The sequence below is a fragment of the Candoia aspera genome, chromosome 4, assembly GCF_035149785.1.
Source record: "Candoia aspera isolate rCanAsp1 chromosome 4, rCanAsp1.hap2, whole genome shotgun sequence".
NCBI lineage: Eukaryota > Metazoa > Chordata > Lepidosauria > Squamata > Boidae > Candoia > Candoia aspera.
The window spans coordinates 103,485,056-103,511,553 of NC_086156.1; the positions used below are offsets into that span (position 1 = coordinate 103,485,056).

Genomic DNA, 26,498 nt, shown 5'->3' on the forward strand with positions numbered 1-26,498 from the left:
TAAAACCCCAACCAAGGATTTAGAGCAAAGGCAAAAAAATGTGACTCGCTAATACCCTTTTTGGGGTTGGCAGAGCTTTCCCAGAATGGAAGGGACAAAACACCCTGGAAAACTGGGGTCCTGGTCCCACCATTTTTGTTGGACTGTGACCCTCAGCACGCTGCACAAAGCCCAGGGTGGCCCTCAAGTCCACAGCACTTGCACAATCTTAATCCAGAGATTCCTACCTTTAAAACTGGAATGGAAAGAAGTGCAGTTTGTTACAAGGAGAAAAAACTGGGATAATGCATTGTGGTAGAGGCAGAAACTCATAAGGCAAGAGGAAGTGTAACCCTGGTGTAGTTACTATGATGACTTCAGAGAATCTGAAAGTTTAATCTGATCATCAACTTTGGAAGTAGTAGTACAGGGACCCCAAATTAGGATCCAGCCATGTGATCTCAATGGGTATGGACCCAAGTCCCTCCCCATCAGCATCATGTGACTCACTGGGGTATAACACGAACTGAGTAGCCAAGGTTCCCAAGTGTTATTTGTTAACAATTATTTGTATGCTGCCTACTCAGTTTGCGATGCTAAAACAAGAAAAGCACTGATAAAACCAGTTAACAACCAATAGCATAACAACTTTTGTTGGCCAAGCCAACAGCCCCCCAGCAAAAATGCTATCCACCCCCAAAAGCCTTGCAGAAAAGCACAGCCTTAACTGCTTTGCTAATTAACAGTCTCAGTTCGAACAAGGGAAGATAATTAAATTGGGATCAGCTAACAACTGTCAGTGGAAGATCCCATCCAGACAAAGTCCCCATTGTTAGCCTTCTCAAATGTAGCAAAGGACATTTCGGACAAAAACTAGAGGTGTCAAGAACTCTGGGGAGGGGAGCGGGGTCGACAATGCAACTGCAGTGGCCCAGGGGCCAACCAGACACAGATCTGATGGGTAAAAAAAGTGGGGGATTCTTGGACTGCATGGGAAAGGACAGAAAGAGATGAAGAGAGCCAAACAGACCAAAAAAAAAAGGGAAAAAAAAAACTTTGCCACAATGGAGAATTAAGTGATGGAAAGGACCACCACAAAATGCAATCAAGGTTGCCAGACTGAGGTGGAGTGGATGGAAATCCGTGCTGGAGGTTGGGCCTAACAAACACCTTCCTGACGACTGCTTTCATACCCTTCTTGCGCGTCTCCTGAGAGCCCTCGGCTGACTGGCATAAGAAACGGGACCTTTGGATCATCTAGGACAGGGTTTCTCAACCAGGGTTCCGTGAAACCACAGGGTTCCGTGAGAGGTCCCTGGGGCTTTCCCGGGAGATCACGATTTATTTAGAAATTATTTCAAATTTGGGCAACTTCACATTGAAGAGGTAAGTCCCATTCTTTATTTTTAGCTTAAGAACACTCTTAGTGCAGGCCTACCCATGAAACGAATATAATAATTTTGTAACTTCCGGCCCATAGTTGAGGCTGAACGCACAGGGGCTCCCCGAGGCCTGAAAATATTTCAAGGGTTCCTCCAGGGTCAAGAGAGTGAGAAGGCTGGTCTAGGAAGACTCTTCTTATGGCAGTTTCCCTGTTCCATGGGGTGAGCTGGAGGACACCTCCTATCATCTCTAGCCAACATACCCAGGCTGGCTGAAGAAACGGCTAGTAACAATCTCAGACGTCAAGAGGGTTTTAGGCTTGCCTAACGGGGCTGGATCGAGGGAGCCAGAGGAGGAGGAGGAGGAAAGAGAAGGCTCTCAGACTCGCAGACGCGTGGGGCTTCACGGTCAGTGGCCATTCACCTTCTTCTTGGGTCCCGTCTCGGGGGCTGGGAGCTCCTTCTTGCGCTTGTGAGCACCCGTCTGGACTTGACTCTCCTCGGAAGGTGGCGGGGGCAAAGGCGGCACTGGTGGCAACTTCTTCTTGTTCTGAGCAGGCTCATCAGTCAGCTTCCACCGGACCCCTTCCTCGCCATTGTCAGAACGCCGCTTCCCTGTGCCATCCCCTGAATCCTGAGAGTGTGGGCAGAAGAGAGGCAGAAACAGGCTCACAGACTGTGCGTAGCTGGCCATTTTTGACCCCCCCCTCTGCTGAATAAGCCAGAAGAGGATGCCTTCACGGGGCACACTCAGTCCAAACCAAAGGGCCACATGATGGCTTAACCCAGCTAATTGTCTCTTAGCCAATCCTCCCAAATGCTTTCAGGACATGAAAAAAATTGCTCAGAGGCAAGGAAAAGAGAAGCGTGCCAGAGCAGGATTTTCTGGACAGCACACCAAACAGAGACAACCGAATTGTTCTGCGCAAAGACCCTAGGCAGAGGGGTCTGAGAGGCTGTCCTCACCATTAGTGGCTATGGAGGATTACTGTTCATCGGGAGGACTACAGAAAGAGGGTGTCAGTCCAGGATGTGGATGAGAGTAATTAGAGCACGGAATAAGAAAACACTCCAGGACACACAAATGGGTCCTCCTGTGTCTCCCCTCCCACTTCCCTTGTCCAGCCATGGCTTCAGGGCAAATGACTCTGTGGGGCTTCTACCCCACACACTCTTTGAGCCCCCCTCTCTATGTCGCCCCCCACCAAACCACATACTTTCATTGATTTGCCTTCTCTCTTGCACTTGGGACATTCCCAACAGTTTGGAATTTCATTGTTGATGACCCCTTCAGCGATTCCCATCTGCAAAGAGAAAGACCAGTGCGGGTGAAGGGGGAGTGGGACTGTTGGGGGGGGGCGGTGGCGGCTGTGCCACGGCCCTCCTCTCTTCCTCCCTCTTTGAGCTCCCTCACCTTCAAGCAGCCTGGATGCACAATCTCATTGCAAATGGTACACTCCATGAGTGACAGGTTGAACTTCTCCTCTTCACCCTCCACTGTGTCCTCTTTCCCGGCCTCCCCACATACCAGGCACACGGCCGTGTGAGGTAGAACTGGCTGCAATGAGAGAGAGCGGGGAGGTGAGCCATAAGAAATAAGAAACCAAGCAGGAGAGATCTTCCCACCCGCAGCAGACATCAACCACTTGGGTGAAGTTACCTAGAGTCAGCTGATTCAGGGGTGGCCAGCCAGGACACTGGCAACGAACCCTCCCCTGCCCAAAGTTTACCAGGATGGGACAATAAAGCTGCCCTTAAAACATTACAAATTCAAAGGAAAGGGCGGTTTCCAGCTCTAGTCTCATAGGAAGCGCTCTAACGCAGCACGGAACAGGGAGCTCCCAGCTCAAAATATTTTCCAAGTGAAACATTTTGCGCCTCTTTATTTTGAAATATGGGACACAGCAATAGGAAGGAATAGGACCAGATGGGAAAGGAAACAGAATGGGGCCTTGCAGCAGCCTAATGGGTGAAACATGACTTCTGTCTCACAGGTACCAGAGGGGCCTATACCTGATTTTCCAGAACAAATTCAAACGTGCAAAAAAGGCCTCTGAGGACTCAGTTTCTGGGCTGCACCATGTCAGGGAAGGGGAGTGGTACGTGGGAATATTCCCCTATGTGTACTCAACAAATAAATGCCTGCATACAAAAAGCTAACATGTGAAGTGGGAAACCTCCCTAACACGCTAGCTTTTTCAGTGTGGTGTGGATTGTTTATCCGCTTTGCGCAGTACAACTCTTATTTTCCTCTGGCTTTACCCGCAGCTCTCAACAGGCTTGAAACATGCAGAGAAAGCTAAAGATACACAGTGTTAAACCACATCAGTCTGCAGAAGGGAACTATTGTAAAAACTAGCAAGTCAAGGAAACTGGTGGAAACTCTCTCTTCCTGCAAACTAACTTCCCACGAGCCTGGATTTCTAAAGTTATTCCTTTAACTTACCAAGAAGCCCTTGTATATGCAGTTCCTACTACCTGCATCCTGAGTACAGGCTAGAGATGAAATATATCATGCATTCTTTCCCTTTTTCATTGTTTCCTTTCCTTTTCTATTCCAATTTGAGGAAGCAGGAATATTTAGAAGGCAAGAGGCAGAGAGGATCTGGGGCGCATTTTTCTTTGTCATCGTAAGGATCCAAAACTGGTACCCTTTCAGATGAGACTTCCTTCCTGTGAAACTTCACCAGGTTGATCTCTCTGCCATACCAGAGTAGAAAAGCCAGATGGTACATTCAGACAGAGACCCACCACAGACATCACCACGAGCATCGGTCACCCCACCCTCTCTCACTCACCGCTGTGCACTGCCTCTGCAGGCAGGACTGCTTCATGCGTCCAGGCCCCCCAAACTTCTTCATGTCCTTACAGAAATGGCACTCCCCACACTCTGACCGCAGGCACGCTTTACACTTCCGGCACCGCGTCCGCCGCCGGCGAGCTCCAGCCCCTGCCCCTTTGCTGGACGACATTGGCTATGTCCCGCTTCAGCTACTCTCTGGGCTGCAAGGAGGAAAGAGGCAAAAGAGGCAAACCAGGCAAGTCAATATGGGCTCCAGATTGGGAAGAGGGGGCTGATAATAAAGGTTGGAGGTGGGAGAAGGACATGCAATACAAATGAACCAAGATTCCCATATACAGGCAGTCCTCACTTAACAACCATTCATTTAGTGCTGGTTCAGACTTACGGCAGTGCTGAAAAAAGCAACTTGTGACCGGTCCTCACACTTACGACCGCTGCAGTGTCCCTGCAGTCGCATGATCTCGATTTGGGCACCTGGCAACCGGTTCGCATTTATGACCGTCACAGCATCCCACAGTCACATGATCGCCATTTTCAACCTTTCCTGCAGACTTCTGGCAAGCAAAATCAATGGGGAACTGTGTTATTTGCTTAACGACCATGTGGTTTGCTTAATGCCTGTGGTGATTCGCTTAATGACTGCTGCAGAAAAGGTCATAAAATTGGGTTGGATTCGCTTAATGACTGCTTCACTTAGTAACTTAAATTCTGGTCCTAGGTGTGGTTGTTAAGTGAGGACTACCTGTAAATGCAGAAGGTGGGGGGAACATAATGCAGGGAGAAAAATGTCCTGCAATCAAGTGCAGAACATGAGCAGCCATCACAAACTTTGGGGAGAAAAAAAAAATCAAAATACACCACAGTGAAATGAATTTAAGTTAAGAAACGTTGCACCAATTTTTTATTTAAAAGAATGGTTCAAAATGAGTAGTACATTCCCATACAAAATAGGCAAAATGATAAAAACTAGCACACTGATTCAAGAAAATTAGTTCTAGGAAAAGAGAGCCAAATCTAGGTGAATATAAATCAGGATCATTGGATTTAGCTCAACCGGGCCATTCAGCTGGACTTTCAAATGCTACTCTAGTTTTCAGTAAGAGCCAGTTTGATGTAGTGGTTAAGGCATCAGGCTAGAAACCGGGAGACTGTGAGTTCTGCCTGAGGCACAAAGCCAGCTGGGTGACCTTGAGCCAGTTCCTCTCTCTTAGCCCTAGGAAGCAGGCAATGGCAAACCACTTCTGAAAATCTTGCCAAGAAAACTGCAGGGATTTGTCCAGGCAGTCTCTGAGAATCGGACACAATTGAATGGATTTTTTTTTTAAGTTTTCAGTTGATCAAAGGGCACGAGTTGCCCAGTGCCAGTGTGAACACAGAGAGTGGTTCATGCAAAGAGCTCCAAGGCAGGAACCACTGGAAAGCAAAACAAAATCCCTCTGCTGCCCCAGCCATGGGTAATTTAGGAGCTTAGCTAGGTGAAAACTCCAGCCTTGTTAAAGAGCTTGGGGCTGGCCAATGGTTCTTTAAAAGGACATTCGTTTAATCCAGTGTTTTTCAATCCTGGCATCTTTAACGTGTGTGGAATTCTGGGAGTTGAAGTCCACATATCCTAAAGTTGCCAAGTTTGAGTAACACTGATTAATCCAAAGCAGAGTAGGCTATTCCTTGTGCCATTACATACAACGCTCATTCCCCTCTGCAACAGGAGAAATTATCCAGATTCACTGGAGGAAGGTCTCAACATGCACAAAGAAACACTTTCCATCTCAAGAACAACAACAAAACTTTGTGTGTGGCTAGGGTTCTTCGACTGTGCCCCCCAAAAACCTATTCAAGTCTTGGGAACAAACTTTTGCTGGAACAGAAAAAAAATGATTTGCTTATGGCCTATTTTCTCTACTAGGATATAGCCAGAATACAGAGGGAGGCAAACATTAACCGCATTATGATGGTCACAAACACAAGCCAAAAATGAAAATAGATTTTTGACAGGTATTTAAAGTACTGTTCTCCAAAGCTGAACATACTATGGCAACTTCTGTTGCCCTGGTGAGGTGAATAAAATCCAACCATGTTTTCCCCAAAATTGCATCCACAGCAATGATGAGTATGAATCGAGTATGGAGAAGCAAGGACATCAGCCTGGCAACTAAATGGAGATTAGTCCACGCTATCGTGTTTCCCATAGCTACCTTTGGTTGCAAAAGTTGGACCATGAAGAAACTAGACAGGAGGAAAATCAACTTGTTCAAGCTGTGGTGCTGGAGAAGGCTCCTGGGCACACCTTGGTCAGCAAAGGTGACAAACAAGCAAGTACTGGAGCGTATAAAACCAGAAATATCGTTGGTGGGCAAGATCACAGAATTCCGCTTTACTTATTTCGACCATGGCATGCGATCAAACGCACTGGAAAAGGCAGTTATGCTCACAATGGTCAGCAGTAAAAGGTAACGAGGCCACCAAAAAAACACAGTGGCCAGACACCATCAAAGCTGACACCAGCCAGAGCATAAACAACTAAAACAGCCATGCAAGATTGGAAAATGTGGAGAGAGCTGGTCCACAGGATCGCCAAGAATTGGACATGATTGAACGGGTGGCATCATCGTCCAAACAAAACCTCTGTATAATTCATTCTGCACACCTAGAGGAAATTCTGGCACGCCATTTTTTAATTTAAGGGGCCGTGGAGAAGCGGTAGGTAGTTCAGATGAATTTAATAAAAAATGGAGTTCTTTTTCCTGGGCTACCAGTTTTAGAGACACAGTCTTAAGTGCATATGATGGGTGCAACCAAGCATATTTGGTTCTGACAGCCCCTTATGCACAGCATCTTCAGCTCCATTGTGGGCAAAAGATTTGGTGCAATTGTATTACATAACAATGAATATAATATATAGCCATCATGATAAGCAGCAGCTGATTACAAACTAGCTCCTGCTACCTTCATTAAAAGCATCATGCAAATAATGGGTATGAACAGGGGAAAAAGAAAAGCCTTAACAAAAACCAAGGACAAGCACAGTCTAAGGGGAAAACAGTATCATGCAGTGAGTGTCAAAACTATGATAAAAATGAGAGCATGTGAATGTGAATTTCAGGAGCTGAAGTCCCACACCTCCAAAACGCTCAGGGTGGGGAAGACTGATATAAGAACAGCTTTCTGTGAGGGATTCTGGAATGGCTAGAAAGTTGGATCTGGTTTCAAATTTATGTCTGCCAGAGACTAAGGATATAGGTGCAGTCACACCATAACTTGGGTTTAGATTTGAGCCAGGTACATAAAGCAGTTAACGCCATCATCTCTCGCCGCATTAGGAAGTTCAGAGAGATAACCCCATAGAGATTACAAGCCCTGTATAATAATAAAGCTGCAGCGGATCAAAAAGAAGTTGGACTTAATTAAGGCTACCCAATGGATCTATTATATTAAATGAAGTGATGGGACTCTTTTACTCTTCTCCTCTTGCTTAAGTAACAAAAGACACCATGGTTTATAGATATTCCACTGTTCATAGCCCTTGAGATACAGATTCCCCCACGGACACAGTTTTATAGAAGGAGTCAAAAAGAAAATAGGCCAATTTTTCCCTAGACACAACAAACAGGAAGGAGGAAAAAGAGGGGACAAGAATCTAAGAATTAAAAAGAGCCGCTTTTTGTACCGCTTTAGAACGGTTTAGAGAGATGCAGATCCTATTTTGATGTCGTTATCCAAAACAGGACTCTTTCAGAAAAAAGGAAGATTCCTGGCAACAGTTGTTTCAATCTTATGAGAGCCAATATAAAGAATTTTTTTTTTAAAAAAAGGAATTCCTTGCACGAATTGAGAAGGGTAAGCGATGTCCCAAAGTCCCCAGAACCAACTTTTTAAAAAGGAGTTTTCCAGGGGCACAGACATGCCAAGCTGGGGGCTTAAGAGTGAAACAGATATAAAAATCAGACACGAAGCTGAGATATTCTGGACCAGCGTTTCTCAATCCCAGCAGCATTAAGATGTGTGGACTTCCACTCCCAGAATTCCCCAGCCAGCATGCTGGGAGTTGAAGTCCATATATCTTAACAGAGCTGAGATTGAAAAACACTGGTCTAGACTGACGACAGAGACATAAGACCTTGAGTGCTACCTTCAGAAAAAGAAAGTGCAGCAGGAAAGCTGAAGGTGGAATTGTAGGAAAGTGTCAGGAAATTGAGATAGTGCAGGCAGGCGAGGACAACAATGGAAGAAAAAAACGAGTGGAAATCCTGCAGATCAGTCCCCCTGGTCAGATACCCTGTAGACCTGTCAACAGGACTGTCTGGGAATTATGGAACCTGAAGGCCAAGCCATCTAGAAAGCAAAAGATCTCTCTCTGCCTTTTTTAAAATAGCATGCTAACAGAGGAACAATATATTTCTCAGGACCTTTTTCTGACATTCAGAAAGATAAGAGAAGAATAGACTTACAGAAAAGCAGAAACTCAGAAGGAAATGGGCAAAGCAACATTCTATTAACATCAACTGCAACTACCACAAGAACATGCTCATATATAAATACCACCACTGATGAGTGCACGGTTTAGCAATGTTAAGGAAAAAGACAAAAGTCCCTGTTATAATCCAGGAGCCTCTCCACCATTATTACTTAGGCCCGTCAAGCTAGGTCTTAACCAAACACCAAAGATTATCAGCTACGGATATGATTTTATCCTACTTTTCATGTGAATAACCAGCAATGTTTAAGTCTGACCACTGCCAACCAATGCTATGAGGGGGACAGGGGAAGGTAGAATACCACCTGATCAGGACAAAATTATTTCAGACTTTATGAGCTGGAGAGCAAAAAATACAGTTGCCATTTTCAAACCCAAAGCTGTTTTTTCTGTTTCTATTCTTTTTTCAAAGAAACATGCAATTTGTTCCTTGGATATTTGACCATGAGAGGGGAGGGGAAGGGCCATAGCACACAGAATCACCTTTCTTGGGAAATCATCTCATCTGAGGGTCAGAATTGAAATCATCAAATCCCAGACAGAAAAGGAAAATAGGGAACTTCTAAAATAAAATGGAAACATCATGAAGAGGACAGCCCTTCGTAAAGTACATGGGGTCTGCATGTTCAGCTCAGCAGTATCCCAACAGAGCTGGGAAAACCTATTAATTTCTTATAGGGAAGAAGGGGAGAGGAAGACGCTCGGGGGTAACTCCAGTGAACGGAAGGTTTTCTATTTCTGAAAAAATCTATCTGCGTGTTACTCTGAGGATTAATCCAGGAGAGAGCAAGGAATAGTTAGGTAGAAGAAGGCATGTAGAAGAGAATCAATGAGGGGGAAAGACTATCTCCCTCCTGCTTGATCTCCCCATACCTAGCACATCCACACACGTTCTATTGATGGAACATTTTGTCTCCTACCATCCTTTTACCCCACCCCTACCTCTTTCTTCCAAGCATTTAAGAGCAGGCAAAACACTGGAAGGGAAAACAAATATACGTATAAGGGAACTTGGCTTCAATACCTCATCACGCCCCAGCCTGGCTTCAGAGCTGACAGGCCCAGTCTTGGCAAGGGTTCCCACACGCCTCAACCTGGCCTTCCATGATGCCGGTTGCTGGGTTCCCCCTCAATCCTGTCCGCCAGCTGCAACCCGCTTGACACATCCTTTTTGCTCTCCCACCCTTTGAAAAGCCTTTAAGTCAAGCTGTTTTGGGGCCGCGATCCTCCTCCGCTAAATCCTTCTGGACCACGCCGCTTCCTGAGGGACATAACCGGAGCCATCCTCTGTAGAGGGCCCCCTGAAATCGGCTGAAACGGCACCTCCCCTCTCTTCTCTTCCTTCCCCACCCCCCCTCCCCGGTTAAAACATGAGAAATACACAGAGCAAGAGCGTTTTACGGCCGGTAATTCCTTCCCCTGGAAATCATAGAGGAGAAACTTTGGTTCCACGTTTGCCCCCGCGTACCCCAAAGCCACTCTGCTTGTCCCCTCTTCTTGCTGACCAGCGGCCTGAGCCTGCCTAGAGGTGACCAGATCCCTCGAAAAACCACCTGGCCAAATGATACACTCTAATATTGGTTCCTTTATTTTCCTTTTATGAAGAACAACAACAAAAATCTAAACACTCCAGCCCAAGGTGACAGAACAGAAGCTGGAAAGAAAAGAATATCCAAGAAAACAAAACAACAAAGGAGATTAAAACGAATAAGAAAAGGAAAACACAATAGTAGATCTGGCATGGGGGGGAGAAGGGGAGGCCACAGTAGCTCTAGATCCCACCCTCAACAAAAACATTTGTGTAACCAGCCTGATCGCTTAACAGCCCTCCCTCGTTTCTGCATCTGAGTTGTTGTGATGCTTTCACATGCTGCGTGCGTTCACACAAGCTACCATGTACATATGTATCTTTTGGGGAGTGGGGGCAAAGGGTTATTTTGCAAAGCACCAGTAGCAGTCCTTCTCAAAACACTGAGCTCCACAGGGTCGGAAGAAGAGCTAATTAATTTGGAATGGGAAGATTAAGGTGGGGGGAAGGGAGAAAGAATGTGCCTCTAAAAAAAGAGACAAGGGTTTTATTCCTTGAAAAACATTCTTTTGCAAAGCCCAGAGAGGTGCAGGGGGGGAGGGGCCAGAGGAGAAGGGATACAGACTTACCTTTGGGAAGCGCATCTAGGAACCAAAGACTCTTCCTCATCCATCAGCAGCCTCCAAAAAGAAAAGATGCAGCACATCTTACAATTCTTACACACATCTACACACACCCCAGGCAGACACCAGCAAAAGGTGCCTGAGGATGGGAGGAGAATGGAGGCAGGGAGCCCCCCTCCTAAACCCCATGAAGGGCTTGGAAGTAGGGTAGGAGAGATGGGTTACTCACCTGCTGTGTGGCCATGGGGTGGATGGCAATTCTAATGCTGGATTTGTTGTCATGGTGGGAAGTGAGGGGGGGGGGAGAGATCCAGCCAGCTGCTGAAGGATGTGCGTGTGCGTGCGGCTCCAAGTCCCCCCCTCCAACAAAAATGAGGAGTGGGGAGGAAAAGGGAAGAGGGGCGGGACAATCTCCCCAAAGAGGCTATTACAAATTCATAGCAGCAGTTCCCCCACACCTCACCCCCTTTCCTGTTCTATCCTCCACTATTTCCTTCTTTGCCCTTGGGAGAAAACAAGGGAATGATATGTGAGAAGAGTTCTCCCCCCTCCCCCGTGCATTAATCAGAGAGAAAGCTAACACACTGTGCCACACACCTACTCGGGGACCTCCTGCACCCCTAATTTGGGATAGAGCCTTGGCATTCCCTATGCGGGTGCACCCTCCAATCCCCCCAGCCCTCCTGGCTTCCTCTTGGCTCCTCCTCCTCTTCTGCCCACCACTGAGATTTTCCTCAGTTGCCTGAACACCCACCCTCCCCTTTTCAAATGCAGGCAGACCACTCCCCTCGCTCTTGGGTCTTGCTGGAGGTGGAAGAGGAGGAGGAGGAAGAGGAGGAGGAGGAGGGGGCTCTGCCCCTTCTGGCTTGTTCCTCCAACTACATCTCCCTTCACTTCGCAGCAGGAAGGGGAGGGGGTCTGAAGCTGCGCCCCCCAATATCTGCTCAGCCCGTCCTTTTCAATTAAGGGCCCATCTCTGCCGTGGCTCGTCCCGCTCTCCTCCCCTCCCCGAAAGAGCCCCTTTCCTTAGCCACCTGGCAGCGCGGGTCCCCCTCCAAAGCAATGCCAAGGTCTGGGGGGGCGGACTGTTCACCTTGCGAGAGCCCTGCGGATCGGGCGGGATGGGGCCCTCTCAACCCTCCCCCTCCTCGTCCCCCCGACCCTCCGAAGAGAGACACGCCGGTGCCCCCCTCTGCTCCTTCCCTCACGGGGGTCTCTGCGCTGCTCGGCTGTCCCTCCCCCCACATAAGGGAGGGTTTTAAACCCACCCACCCCCCTCCAGGTTGGCAAATCGGGGAGTGGGCTTCAGACCCCGCCACAACTCCTCCAAGAGGAGAGAGCGAGGCTCCACGGTCCTGGCGGGGCCCCCTTCTCCTGTCTCTCTCATTCTCTCCCCTTCCTCCTTCTCTTTCACATTCACTCAGTCACTCGCGCATACTGATACACACATCTCACACACATATTCGCATACACACACACACACAAAACCATCATGGCGGCCCCAGGAAGCCCAAAAGGGAACACTCGCCGCGCGCGGGCAGATGGGAACGGTGGTTCTTTCTACCCGGCCAGACACATCCGGCCCTATGAGAGCTAGAGGGAAACAGGGACTACAGTTAAGATGGCGGCCAAGGATTCCGCGCAAGGCAGTATGGGGAGTGTGGTTTTATTTCCCGGCTTAACGCCTTGGATGCCTTAGTTGCTATGGCCAAAAGAGGTGTTTTGGACTACAGCTGGGATGGCGGACGGCAGCTGGAGCGCCGCTGGCTCATGGGAAAGGTAGTTTTGCTTACCCGTCGTGTTGCGTCGTGATCTCAAAGCGAGGTATTTCGACTCCATTTAAGATAGCCACTAAGCATCATGGGAATGTAGTTCTCTCCTCACGGCCTATTCCTCCATATCTTTCTACCATTGGTTCCTAAAGTCTCAAGAAGAGTGCTTGGATTACAACGAATATGGCGGGCGAGGAGAGAGGAAAATTCAGTCGAACGGAATTGTGGGATGTGACTTTAGCGCTTTCCAGGTTCGCTAGGTTCTCACTTTTAATTGAAATCAATAATGAACTGTGGCTTATCTTCATTAACAATTTACACCGTACACTAATCCACATGTGTAGAACCGCCCCTTTGTTTTGATCTTGAGTATGTCTGAGCATGTGCAGAGTTTTTTTCCCCAAAGGGTATGAAAGTTGTAATTTTCCTTAAAGAGGAAAGAACTTGCAAATAAAAAGACTGGTTGCCAAAGTTATATATTTTTATTCCAACTGATAGGCATAAAATTGCAAGCACAACAAATCATGGGGTGGGGAGAAGAAAACTTTTGCTGGAGTTTCGAATAATAAAAGACTAAGGGAAAAGAATTGTTTTTAATACCATTGCATCATTCCATGTTCTACAATAGACAGCTCAGTTCCAACATGTTGAAAACTCAAATTTATAATGGCCATTTAATTTGGACTAAGCAATAAATCCATCTAAAATCATCAAATTATCTATTTCAATGGCTTTAGATGAGATGCAATGCGATTCGTGAGCTATTTTTCCAATGTCGAGAGATAAGCATTTCTATTGATATCCTAATTGCAACTGAATAACAACATCCCCAGAGGTGAAACCTGAATCTGGCAATTTAAGCTTCTTATTTTAAGAACATTTTAAGACTATTCAAGCCTCTGGTCTGAATATTCCAGATAAGAGTGTTATTTGTTTATCTAAGAATTAGCTGGGAAGACAACATTATGAAATAATGAAAACCTCCAGCCTAATATGTTTGTGTGAGCATCCGTGTGCGTATGTGCGGCTTTGATGTTAAAATGAAACCAGTACTGACTATGCATAAAGTGAACTCAGGATAAGCGATAACTATGTAAGCGTAGAGAATTGGTGGAGTGCCCCCTTTGAGTAGAAATACAAATGAATATTTGGTGCGGGTGTCTGTTTTATTATTATTAATAGTTATTTATAAAAATAATAAAGGCGGGGTAAAAATTAAATTAATACTAATACTAACAAAAAATCAATGTGCTCACCTGCATGGGCCTCCAGTACCTTGCCATTTTCTCCCGCGAATCTGATAGAGGTAAATCCTAACTGAATGTTGTCTCCTAGTGGTGAAACCTGGCAACTTCCAGCGTGAAATATTTTAAGTCTGAAAGCGCTGTTTGAACCAAGTTGCAGGGTTGAAACACCTGTTCTGAATGTGGAGCTAAGCTGTTTGGACTTCGAAACATTTCTGGACTGTCAGGAACCTGTAAGGACAAACGCCCAATGATATCTTGCATACCACCACTGCCCCCTCCCAATACTGGCTGGTCCTGTACCTCTGTCCCTGTCCTTCCCATCTGATAGGCAGGCTGAACATGGTTTTGGTGCTCTCTGAGCCTGGTTGTTTGCCTGCAGACATTTCATTATCCAACCAGGGAACATCATCACTGTTATCAGTGGCAAACCTCACAGTGGTATTGATGATGTTCCCTAGTTGGATAATGAAACGTCTGCAAGCAAACAACCAGGCTCAGAGAGCATCAAGAACTCCACAGATCAACTCTGAGCTATGAATATTCTACTAAAAATGTTCGGATGATGCTTCCTTGTGACCAGGAGACTGGATCATTCAAGATTCCTGACTGGAGAAAAAGATCAGGAGCGTGGTAACACCTTTTCTGACTAACAAATTTTATTAAAAGGCATAAGCCGAGCTCACTAAAACTTCTGCCGGTTAATAAAATGTATTAGTCGGAAAAGGTGCTACCAGACTCGTCCTGATTTTTTGCCACCATAGCTCTCTTTCTACAATGTCTACAACTGATCGGGGGAAGGCTGTAACCCATTTCAGTTTGGACATGTCCTTTCTGAAGATCCCTTCTGCAACCACACAGGAAACTCTGCATGTCTACAGCCCTCTTGGGTCCATGCATTTGGAACACTTGAAAATAGCTATGGAGTCTTCCAACCCACAAAACCTGTGGTAGAGGTTTCATGCTGCATTGACCCAACATGCTAAGCCACAATTTGTTTAACTGTGGTTTAATGAATAAAGCACCACTGGCCAGATCTGCACAACACACTAAGCCATAAATCATGGTTTTAAAACCACAGTGGCTGAATTTGCACAGTGGGCTAAGCTAAATCCAACAAACCACATTATGGTTTGACCTGATGTCTGATCCAGGTCATACATCCGTTGAAATGTATTGTCAGCAAGACAATGTTATTGGAACTGCTTACATGGATGCCTTGCTCCCATGAAGCTCCCCAGGACCTTAAGAAATTGGTCCTTATTAAAAGAGAGGAAATTCCAAGGGAAAGGGCTTCAGGCCAGACTGACATGCTAATGGCCCCAAAACTGCCAAGAAGCCCAGGAGAAGTAGTATCTGAAGATTGGTTATAAAGATTTGAAGTCTGAGTACTACTAATTGCACAGATTTGTAGTTCAGTTGACTATTACTAATCTCCTCTCTCCTTGCATGCATTCCTATGGTTGGTAGGCAGGTCTGTTCTCTTAATTCTCCAGTGCCTAATCAGATAGGCACGGGCATGGTATTTCTTGGACATGTTTGAAATAACAGGCGGTAAGGGTTCAAAACACACTAAAGCTGAGAATTAAATGAGAAGGAATAACCTGCTTGTTGCAGCCTATAGCTCCATGCAGGGTTAGTAGGCGAAGCCACGTTCCCTCCTTATTGACAGCAATGTCTACTCCCTGCCCTAGAGTAACCTGGGGAATAACAGAAGACATCCTGTTTGGGGGTGGAGGCTCAGCAGGGCCTGTTCCTGCCATGTGTCTTGATTTCCCACAATGCCCCTGGATATAGTACAGTGCTGAGGAGTCTTCTGCAGCATTGTGGTGGCTTATTACTGGTGGCTTATTACTGGACCCACATGGAGTGATGCTGTTACTATTAATCTTTCTGGGAGACTACACATGTGTCAGTGCTCTGGAAAATAAGAAGCTGGCTCTGATCATCAGATAGTGTTCCAAGAAGCGGGTCACGTCTTAATTGAGGTGTTAAACTGAGATGGGAAAACTGCTGACTTGGGTTCAAATTTTCACTCAGCCATGAAACTTAGGGATGATCTGGGGCTGGTTACTGTCTCTTAGCCTGATCACTCCAAGAAAAAAATAGATCAACTATTCACTGTACCTTAAGTAATTTAACTTCCTTGCTGTAACTTAATTAACTTGCTCCCTAATCATTTTTGCAAGCTAAAGCTCTATCTTTAAGGAATAAATAGGAGAGAGGATGCATTCAATTATCTTTGGAAGGGGAAGGGGATAGGGAGGAAACCGGGATATACATGTGAGCAACGTTTTTGACAATGGAAAATAAAGCTTCTTTTTAAGTGGGCATGATGCTCCTGCAGAAGGAATACTGATCCTTAATTTTTAAATAGTTCTCAACAAACAGGTGGACTTGGTTGGACAAACGCTGGGATGAGGATATGTGTTAAGCTAAAGAGGGATCAAGGTAAGCTTCTACCAGCCTGATGCTCCCTGTACTTGCAGATTGGTGGCTAGCATCATCTTAAACCAGTTGATCAGACTTCCAAAGGAATAGAGGGAGACATTCTCCACCTGCATGGATCCATCTCCGGATGGATGGAGCTGCAGGATACCTGCTGGGGACAGTTGATTAAGGCAAAGGTATGTAGGCTACTACGAAGTGGAACAACTATCCTGAAAGAAGACAGTGGCAAACTACTCTGGCATAGTGGTGTTGCTCCATGGTAGGAAGACCCACATTCAGGAAGACCCTGAGCCACAGAAGCTTATTGGGTGATTTGGGGCCACTTTTTCTCAGCCCAGCCTACCAAACAGTGTTGTTGTGGAGAAAAATCTGGGGAAGGGGTGCAGTGTACCTTGCCTGGGCTCTGAAGGAATGGCAGAATATGAACCAAATAAACATTGTTGTCATGAGAACGATATGGGTTTGTCTATGGAGTCCCTGGAAGTTGAGTTCAGCTCAAAGAAAACTTTATCTTTAGCAAGGGTTTCCCACCTTAATACAGGTTCACACGCCACATAAAGGCAAAGTGTTGCTTCGCTCGTTTGGTTGAGCAAGTCTTGTGGACGCTGGCTCAGCGTTGCTCCCCAAAGTCCCTTATGGAGCAACCCTAACCCGCAAGCGTCAAAAATTCATCAGTGGACATGTTTCTTCACAAAGTGAGAGTGTGCACTGCAGAAATTCTGCATGCAGGATTTGCATCCTTTCCCCCAAAATCTGGGGCTGGAATACAGCCCCCGCTGCTAGTGGACTTCTCACCAATGCTGGGGGAAGGAGGAGTTAAAGTGATAGAGCTGCGGCCTCCTCCACATCCTAGACCGAAAGAAACCAGCAAACGAAGCTTGGAGGGACATTGAATCGGGATGGGAACTTCCTGTCAGCGGAGACAGGGACGTGCTCAGGCGCGCGCGCGCACACCGAGGAAGGTAGGGGGCGCGCTTTTCCAGCTCCCGGGGGTGGAGAAAGGGGCTGGTCCCTGAGATCACAGCCTTCCGCCCCCCGCACCGCTTGCCCAAGAAGAAAGGGGGCCAGGTGGGCAGGGGGCTGGATCTCACCCTCCCACCCCAAAGGAAGACTTTTTGTGCGTGAGTAGACTTTTCCTAGCAAAAGAGCCCTGCAGAATCTAGGCTGGAAATTTGGGCACCAGCTGGAAAATCGAGCTGGGGTGGGCGAGGGGGAAATCCTTGCTCCCTCCGCCAAAGTGGGATGGGATCTAGGGAGGCAGATTGCAAATGGGGAGATCTCTTTCTCTGTCTCCTGGTTGGACTCCAGGGAACAGTGATGGGGCAGGCAGGACCAGCGATGGGACCCTGGGAATTTCTGTGGCTTGATGCCAGGCAGAGGGGCAGCTTGTCGGTCCCCCCCATTGGATGGTGGGGCTACCCCATACGGTGCGTGTCAGTGCAACCCACCTTTCTGTGCAGTGGCCATAAAGAGGAATGTGACCCACTCTTCGGCACTTGGCACCCATTCTTGGGGGCAGGAATGGGAGAAGTGGGACCGTAGCGATGGGCAGGGCTGGGCGAGCCTGAGAAAAGATGCTCCAAGGGGCCTTTTCGGAAATGGGCAGGATTGGAATTGGGGAGACCCTGGTGCAAATGCCACACCGTGGAAGCCTGGGGGAGGCCGCGGCTGCTGTTGGCCCCCTGGAGTTGTTGTGGGGTTCATGTGAGAAGAGGAAGCCCGTGTAGTCCACTTCAGGCTCCTAGAGAGAGGGTGGAAATCAATCAATCATATACATCTTCTTGCTGGTAATAGCAGTCTTTACATTTTCATCTTCTTTCCAGATGCTCAGGATGGTATTCCTAGTTCCTTGTTCCCAACATGCATATATACATATTGTAACTCACGGCAGACCTATAAGATAGGTTAGGCCAGTGTGTCTCAACCGTGGCAACTTTAAGTTGGGTGGACTTCAACTCCCAGAATTCCCCAGCCAACAAGGCTGGCTGGGGAATTTTGGGAGTTGAAGTCCAACCATCTTAAAGTTGCCACGGTTGAGACACAGTGGGCTAGGCCGAGAGAGAGCATGCAATACATCGTCCTCTAATGTTTAATAACTGAGTGGAGATTTCATAGCAGGATTCTCAGATCCTTGTTCAGCATCCGAACTCAGCACCTTCAGATGCATGTATGACCAATCCCATAACTCTGTGGTAGTGCGGGGGATGCCAGGGGGGGAAAGGCTACCCAAGGGATTACCCTGTTCCAATCTAATCGTTATTCTCTCTTCTCTTGACTATCCTTTTTCTTTCACTTCCCATACCATCAAGACTGTTTCTCACAATCTTTAATGGCTTCCTGGCTTTGCTTCAGATAGGCACTGCATCTGCTTTCCAGAGATCTTCCTAGACTGAAAAAGGTTAGTTTGGCCTGGTTTAGTTGTTGCTGCAATGGCCTGTTTTGTTTTCCCAGTTAGAGTGGGGGGAATTTATTTCCTTTCCTTAGAGGTAAAGTTGGGATCTCAACCTGCTTCTTTATTTCTGGTATATTATAAACTATTATAAACAGTGGCATTGGTGTAAAAGACAGCATCATCTTGTGGTTGGATTCTTACATTGCATTAAACCAATGTGGGATTTGTTTTACTTTGGCTTAGTATGTTGAGTGAAGCCATCTTTTGTGGTTTGTGAATTAGGGTTTTCTGAATTAGTGAAGATGTGAACCCAGCTTGTGTTTATTCAGAGGCAATCTTGATAAAATGAAATAAGAGGTTAATCTTAATCTGGACAATGTGAGTTTGTCTGAGCATGCTTTAAAACTTCTCATCCTTATTAATTTGGCCTTCCCCTTGCATTTATAACAGGAACAGGAAACATTTTATTTTGTAGCTATTCAATTTATCTACTCCCTCATTTTAGAGAGAGTGACTCTGCCTTCATCCTGCGATCCAAATGTCATCTGCCAGGCCTCCCAGTCTGACTTTCTACACACTTTCCCACAACATGCTCGGTTATCACAAGTTTTGCCTTCTGCCAGACCTTTTCAACACAATTGGTATTATTTTCTCTGTCTCTCGATCACAAAACAGATGGAGGGAATCTTGCAGGAGTTGAGAAAACACACATTTTGCATGTTGAACAAAGGAAAGGTCAGAGGCATAGCCCTTGATTCCCCCCCCCCACCCATGGATTGGTTGGTTTGTAGACCTGGATTGGCTTTGATTGATGTAAGGCGGACCTTGATATGAAAAAGTTTCCTCTCACCAAACAAAAGAGGGATAGAGCAAAATTCCAGGATCTTGGAAAAGACCCCAGATTTGATCCTTGAAACAGACCCAGTTTGTAGGACCAGGAGAGAATTTTTCCTTCAAACACCTTAGAAGTGGGCTAAAATATTTTTCTGTAGGGGTACGTGCAATTATATTAATGAGAGTTTTTAGTAGATGGGAATTGCAGGGGACATGCTGATTAGGTAACTATGCTTAAGAGATGGTCCAAAACACCCTTTTACCTTTATTTCCTGCTGAAAATTGGTGGGAAATTGCCCCACTGAAATTCAGTGATTTCCCTGCTGAATTTTGCTGGAACAATCTGGGGAGCTTCTAGCCCCCCCCCCCCCCCCAGGATTCAAAAGCCACATGTGGCCTACAGATTATCCTCCTTGTTCTAAAAAGTCTCTGCTGCTAAGAATAGAACCCTCCTAAACTAGAATTACTTGGTTAATCTCTGGGTGATTTATGTTAAATGATCAATATTTTTTTAGTCTCAGAGGTTTCATAACAAAGTGATGAGCCCCGTCTCCCCTTTGAGAAATTAAAACGGTTAAAATGTTTGATTTCATGTGAGCTCACATCTCTTCAGACTCTTCATCGTGCTGCACTCCAAAACCAGCTAATAGTGCAGCCTTCAAGAACGCTCCATGGTTAGATAAAAGCTGTTCTGCCAATTACAATTTTGCCAATTATATCTGTGCAGAAAATCAACTCCTACAGAATACAGAAATTCAGCCCCTGAGTTTAGCTCTCTGGTTTCCTTCTCCCATTTTTTTGTGGTAATTTTTTTTTTTTTCTTTTTCTCAGACTGTAACATAGAGGGCACAACTGTGTTTACACGACCATCTTGGCTATCGCAAGGTACTTTGTTCCTGGCCTTGCCAGCTTCAGCCCTCACATAAAATTAAAAAAAAATATGAAGAAAAAATCAAGAGTGAATTTTGTGTATGCAAGGACTATGAGATCAGTTCTAATGCCAGTCTTTCAATCCAAAGTCTGCCCAATCCTGTTAAAACCAACAGTTTGTTTGTTTGTTTATTTACTATCCCGCCTTTATTATTTTTATAAATAACTCAAGGTGAGGAACATATCTAATACTGCTTCCTCGTATTTTCCCCACAACAACAACCCTGTAAGGTGAGTTGGGCTGAGAGAGAGGGACTGGTGCAAGGTCACCCAGCCAGCTTTCAGGCCTAAGGCGGGACTAGAACTCTCATACCACGCCTGATTGGCTTTTGGGCTGAGAGAAAGGGACTGGCCCAAGGTCCCGCAACCGGCTTTCATGCCTCAGGCAGGACTAGAACTCCCGGTCTCCTGGTTCCTAGTCCAGCACCTTAACCACTAGACCAAGTTTGCTGTGGATAAGGCAGCTTTATTATGTTGTCCTGTATTCTGATTCTATTTGGTCTCTCCCTCTACTATCCTACCTCTGACTCTCCTCTGTGATCCTGTCTTTGTTCCCTTACTTTCTGCTGAAGCTTTCAGTTGAGATTCTTATTTATTGTGATTGAAAGATAAGGAGGACCAGTAGAGGACCAATGAAGCCTCATTTCAGGCTTGGACTAAGCCAAAAGTCTGGTTCTAAATCATCACTTAGACATGTAGCTCTCGGTAGACTTTTGGTAGTACATCTTCTATCCTAGCTAACTTTCAGGGTTGTTGAAAGGATAAAATAATCCCTGTAGAATGAAAAGAAAAGCTTTTTATGAAGCAGTTCAGTAGAGAGTATTCAAATATAGCTGGAACAGCGGAAAGTTTGCTCTAAATTCAAGTTTGAGATTGGAAGCAAATTTTCTATGCTTGTTAGAGGTGGCTTGACAGCCAGTAAGAATGTAATTACCTTATATGAAGACAATCTTGCTATAAAGAGTCAGAGCTTGGAGGTAGTCCTTGATGACTGAGTGACGATTTGAGTTTGGGAGTCTCTAGTCTTCATCTCCCACTCTTGCCACTATATTACGCTAAGTTGGATAATGGTCCATCCATTCCTGCATCCCAGAGGCTGGCTGACTAGAGATGCTTGTGGAGAGGGAAGAAGAGGAGGGGTAGTCTATAGAACAGGGGAGCCATTTTTCACAGCCTATTTCTTTTTCACTATTGGGCAGGATTTCTTGGAGGGAGACCCAGCATGATTTCTTTGATGGAGCAAAGGGAAGAACTACAGGTTGGGAATGAAGACCTGGGCCAAGAACCGGAAGAAAGGGAAAGCAGGCAAGATGCCCACACAGGTGAGGGAACAGCAAAACTCTCTTGGATCAGGGAATGGCCAGCAAAGTCCCTGAAACATTCTGAGATCTATTTCAGTGTTTCTCAACCTGAGCACCTTTATGATCTGTGGACTTCAACTCCCAGAATTCCCCAGCCAGCTGGGGAATTCTGGGAGTTGAAGTCCACAGATTTTTAAGTTGCTCAGTTTGAGAAACACTGATATCTGATCTCACAGGAGGGAGCTCAGTGGCATAATAAAGTCTGCTCCCACTTTTATGTAAGTATTTTAAAGTTCAGGAAAGTAGATGAACACACCTAACATCTTCCATACCTTCCTTATGTCTTGTGAATAGACATCGGGTGTGTTCGTTTGAATGGTGATGTTGGAAGAAACTTTCCCTCCCTTCCCAGCACCATCCGGGCTCTTAACAATACAATTATTTTGCCAGATGGTTCGAGCTGTAAGTCAAAGCCATTCAGTAATGTAGCATTCATACTCACTGACTTTCAGAAGCCTCCAATTTTTTTTTCTGCTCTGGAATTTCAAGCAGGACCAGGTGCTAAAAGTACTCCTGTTTTAATTTCCCAGCTTTCACGATGTAGTATTGCATCAGGTTGTGGTAACTGGTTAAGATGGTGCCCCCCTCAAGCACTGAGCAGTGCGATCAGAAAAGCTGCCAGATTAATTTGCCCAGAAAAACAGGAGTTGCAGTCCAGCTTCTGGGGAGGATGACATGCCCAACCTAGCCTAGTCCAGAATTCAGAGGAGTTCTGATTTAGAGTGTTGTGTGAACCAGGCCCTGCCCTTCCAGAGAAATTCCTTGACCAGATTCAAAATCTGATCAGTCTTCCTCTTCTTGCTGTCTTCTACCAAAAGGATAATTCCTGACCAGCTTGCATTATGCACTTATTTCCATTTTGTAAACTTTCTCTTTCATCCTTCTGCCTTTGTGGTTGCTGGAAAAAAAACTCCTAAGGATTTTTCCAGATTGCTAAGAATCTTCTCTGGGGAAGGATCTGCCCCCCACCCGCCGAACTTTTAAAAATTTGAATGTGTCCTGGGATTGTGAGATGGCTTGGATTGTTGGGAGCTGTTTTGCGTTGCTTTTAGAAAAGGTGGCTTCTGCGCTGCTCAGAATGGGCTCCTCTCCGAATCCATTTCCTGAATTTAGAGCCAGCTTGTGAGGTCCTACTTCAATCCCCACATTCTATAGAAATCAGATTAGCTGCCCTGAGATATGAGGCCTCTTTGATGGTCAGCTCAACCCTTGGATTTCCCATCTGCAGCATTCCAGAAATGGGTTAAAGCCTGATTGTTTTAGTATAGGGTATTTAGGATTAATCCTTAATATTGAGTATTTTTGGTTTAGGGATATTTTTTGGAAGCTGTATTGTAGTCTGTTGGCTGTTTCACAGGTGCTTTGATGAAGTTGTGTTCTTTTTTTAAGGTTTTTAGAATTGTTTTTATGTAATGATTTTGTGCACAGTTTGGAGGCTGTCAGCCAAAATTGCCCAGAAAAATAAATCTGTGGGTTGCTATTAATCTCAAACTGTTCCCACCCCCTACTCCCTTTGTGCATAGAAAAACAAGGTTCTCAGTGCTGAATTCGTATGAATCTAAAACAGTAAGATTTGTATCAGGCTAATTGTGTGAATTTAAACATTACTGTATTGGACAAGCAGGAGGCCACAGAAACATTTAGTTAAAAAGAAGGATTCTTATTTATATTGTAGTTAACCATAAAGCTACCTGGGTTTTTCATTCCCTTACTTACAGGACCATTTCTCCCCAATTGTCTCAATCCATCCTACCTGATCAGGCAGGACAAGCATGACCCAGAAGGAGAGCCTTTTCTGCCATGGCACCCACCCTTTGGAACATGACCCCCACCCCCAAAAAATTAGATTGGCCCCATCCCTTTTGGCCTTTTGTAAGGCCTTGAAAACTTTTGTGCCCGAACCTGGCACCCTGGGTATGGGATAGAGCCTGTCACCTGGCTGTGCAGATGATTCGTTGGATAATGCCCGGCTGCTATGTGTTTTATTTTTATTTTCTATATTGTGTATTTTATGTGTTTTTAAAATTTTATTGTAAGCTGCCCAGAGTCACATAAAAGTGAGATGGGTGGCTATATGAATGAATGAATGAATGAATGAATGAATAATATCTACGTGCTACTGCCAGGAGTAACATAAAATGGATTTTAAAATATAAACTTTTTACTAAAAAATATACATTCATATTCAATTCTTTATCATCTTTTTGGGTCTTGCTAGAAGATGGAAGGACCAGTGAGAATGAAGACTGGGAAGAAGAGGAGGAGGAGGAGGAAGAATCTCCAGTTGCTCCTGAAGGCCATGACCCCGAGGATCCGCTTGAGGTCACCCCACAAGTCCTAGACTGGGAAGAGGCCTGTGAGGCTCTACACAGCAGGAGTGACCAGGATGGGGACAGGAATGTCAGGCCCCAAGGGGAAAAGCCCACACCGGGGAGATGTTCCTGGGGTAACCAACATTGTCGGCTCAGCTACCGTCATGCGGGTACCATCTCCCCGAGATTCTTTGACTGCCCTGATTGCGGGAAGCGGTTCACACTGAGTTCCCACCTGATCCGGCACCAGCGGGTGCACACCGGGGAGAGGCCGTTTGGGTGCCGATCCTGCACCAAGAGCTTCTCTCAGAGGTCAGACTTGGTGCGCCACGAGCGGACACATGCCGGGGTCAAGCTGTACCGGTGCACCCAGTGTGACAAATCCTTCTCGGAGAGCTCCCACCTCATCCGCCACCAGATCATCCACTCCGGGGAGAAACCTTTCAAGTGCAATGTTTGCGGCAAGCGTTACGGTGACAGCTCCTACCTCACGGTGCACCAGCGAGCCCACACGGGGGCTCGGCCTTACCGCTGCGCCCGCTGCGGAAAGAGCTTTGGCCGATCTTCGACTCTCATTCGTCACCAGCGGGTGCATGGGGACCCAGCGCCTGTCCCTGGGGACAAGCCGCGCCCCCGAGGCATTTGGACAGCGTTTGCCTGCCTGCCAAGTGATGGGGATGCAGAACAAATTCTTTCTCCTCAGAGGGCATCGACATCCCCTGAGCCATCCCTGGCATCATCCGTGCTGTCCCTGCCACCTCCTCCACGGATTGACCCACGTTCCATGAGGATTATGGGGTGGCAGTGGGGGGTAGAATAAAAAGCAGAAGGGTGGTCAAGTGGCAGAGAATCGTAGTGGAGCTGCGCCTGCTGGAAGGAGTTGGCCAGTGCTCAAGACCACAGGATTGGACTGACAGGTGGACATCATCTGCCTGGTTGCCAGGGTTCCCTAAGGTGATCCAAAGGAGGAAGAATTACCATGGTTACAAAATAACTCCTAATTTTGTAAGAGCTGATGGACCCCCTCAGAAAGGCTGGCGGAGGGCGGGAAAGCTCTTGGCTGAGCGTATTTCATGGTTGGGAATGATGTGGGTTAGGTAACTGGAGGGGGTGGCTCTTTTCTTACCAATAATTCAGTTTTGGGGAACATCAGAACGGCACAACAGAATAGTATTCCAAAGCAAAAGATCAATTGCCTGAGTTACTAAGTTGAGTCCCTTGGTTTGGCTGGGGTAATTAATTGCCAGGGGGAGGGATGTGCTGATTGCCAAGGTAATCCGTGGGGCGATAATTTGGTTTCTGGGGCAACATCAAAAAAAGGAGAATTGGTTGACACATCAGTCAAATGTATGTTTGCATCCTAGGGCCAAGATTACAAAATAGGTTGCTTTAGGCAGCTGGTTGCTAAGAAAAGAATGTTGCCTTGGTATCCAGGTAACTAAAATAGTGGAGGTTTTAGTAAACCTTTGGTTGTTGAAAGAGGAGGATAAAGAATTGGCCATGTCGTCTTACTTGACTGGTTTCCATGGTGACAGAAGAACATTAACGGGTTGATGGCTAATGGAGTGAAGATCAAGGGACTTGATGACTAGCTTTATTTGGCTACTTCACCAAAGGGAGGACGTGGAGAACAGCTGATTGGGATGAAGTGCAGCAGTTCTGGAGTTGTGTTCATGGAAACATCAGCATATGCTGACCAAAGAGCTGGCATTTGCTGATTCGGAATCCAAGTGTGTCTTGGAAAGACTCTGGTTTTCCAGTTCATTATATCAATCTACCCCAATTTGGTGCCTTCTAGGTGCATTGGGCTACAACTCCCATCACTCTAGGTCAGCACGGGCAGTTGCTGAATGGCCCGAGCAAAGTGGAAAGTGGAGGAGAGCTATACTACACAATTGTCAGGCTAGTTAGATCTGTGTCTGAGCTTCACTGCTTTTGATTGTCCTTCTGAAGAGGGCTAGGCTCATGGGAAGGGGCAGATCATTGGTCCATCAACTTCAGTATTGTCTATATTGATTGGTGGTGGATTTCCAAGAGTTCAGGCAGGACTTTTCTTGACTGTGGAGTCCTTGGCGCTCTCTGAGCTTGCAGACGTTTCATTACCCAACTAGGGAACATCATCAGCTCCACAGTTCAACCCTGAGCTACAGATATTCCCTTCTATTGGAACTTTTCCTGACCTCCTCCTGGACATGTCAAGGATGGCATGGGGGAAGAGTTTCTGCCCTGCCCCGCGGGATTCCTAAGTTGCATGGCAAGACTGTATGTGCAGAGCTGCATAGAGCTACAGAGAGGGTTGGGCGGGCACAGTAGTGCTCCCTACCAGTGGATTTTGAAGCGGGATTAACACGTAAGGAAGACTGTAGTTGTCCCTTTTTGCTGCCAAGCTAGTTTTCTGCATGCAAGGGTTTGCTTG

General features: G+C 46.2%; 2 protein-coding genes across 4 annotated transcripts in view; one reads left to right on the plus strand and one right to left on the minus strand.

Annotated features, from left to right (window-relative positions):
• Positions 1 to 11,779, minus strand: part of FBXL19 (F-box and leucine rich repeat protein 19) — a 31,406-nt gene extending 19,627 nt beyond the window's left edge. Inside the window, exons 1-6 of one of the 3 annotated variants that reach the window (XM_063301434.1) lie at positions 11,016 to 11,779; positions 10,793 to 10,843; positions 4,160 to 4,364; positions 2,776 to 2,919; positions 2,579 to 2,665; positions 1,786 to 1,995 (exon numbers count right to left, since the gene is read on the minus strand). In XM_063301434.1, the coding sequence (XP_063157504.1) occupies positions 1,786 to 1,995; positions 2,579 to 2,665; positions 2,776 to 2,919; positions 4,160 to 4,333 (615 nt within the window). In that variant the 5' untranslated portion in view covers positions 4,334 to 4,364; positions 10,793 to 10,843; positions 11,016 to 11,779. Of the gene's footprint in view, positions 1 to 1,785; positions 1,996 to 2,578; positions 2,666 to 2,775; positions 2,920 to 4,159; positions 4,365 to 9,659; positions 9,863 to 10,792; positions 10,844 to 11,015 lie in introns of those variants that run through there. The other 2 variants (XM_063301436.1, XM_063301437.1) reach the window with 2 other exon arrangements.
• A 9,653-nt stretch (positions 11,780 to 21,432) lies between these two features.
• LOC134495787 (zinc finger protein 629-like) lies at positions 21,433 to 26,164 on the plus strand. The gene is made up of 2 exons (XM_063301439.1): positions 21,433 to 21,731; positions 23,989 to 26,164. Exons 1-2 carry the CDS (start codon positions 21,632 to 21,634, stop codon positions 24,900 to 24,902), a joined length of 1,014 nt encoding a protein of 337 aa, XP_063157509.1. The 5' UTR covers positions 21,433 to 21,631; the 3' UTR covers positions 24,903 to 26,164.
• Positions 26,165 to 26,498: the final 334 nt, after the last annotated feature.

Excerpts from the sequence above, each read along its gene's own strand:
- LOC134495787 (XM_063301439.1), top strand. The coding sequence starts at position 21,632 with ATGATTTCTTTGATGGAGCAAAGGGAAGAACTACAGGTTGGGAATGAA. Across the intron at positions 21,732-23,988 it reads CAGGCAAGATGCCCACACAG|AAGATGGAAGGACCAGTGAG; the intron begins GTGAGGGAACAG and ends GGGTCTTGCTAG.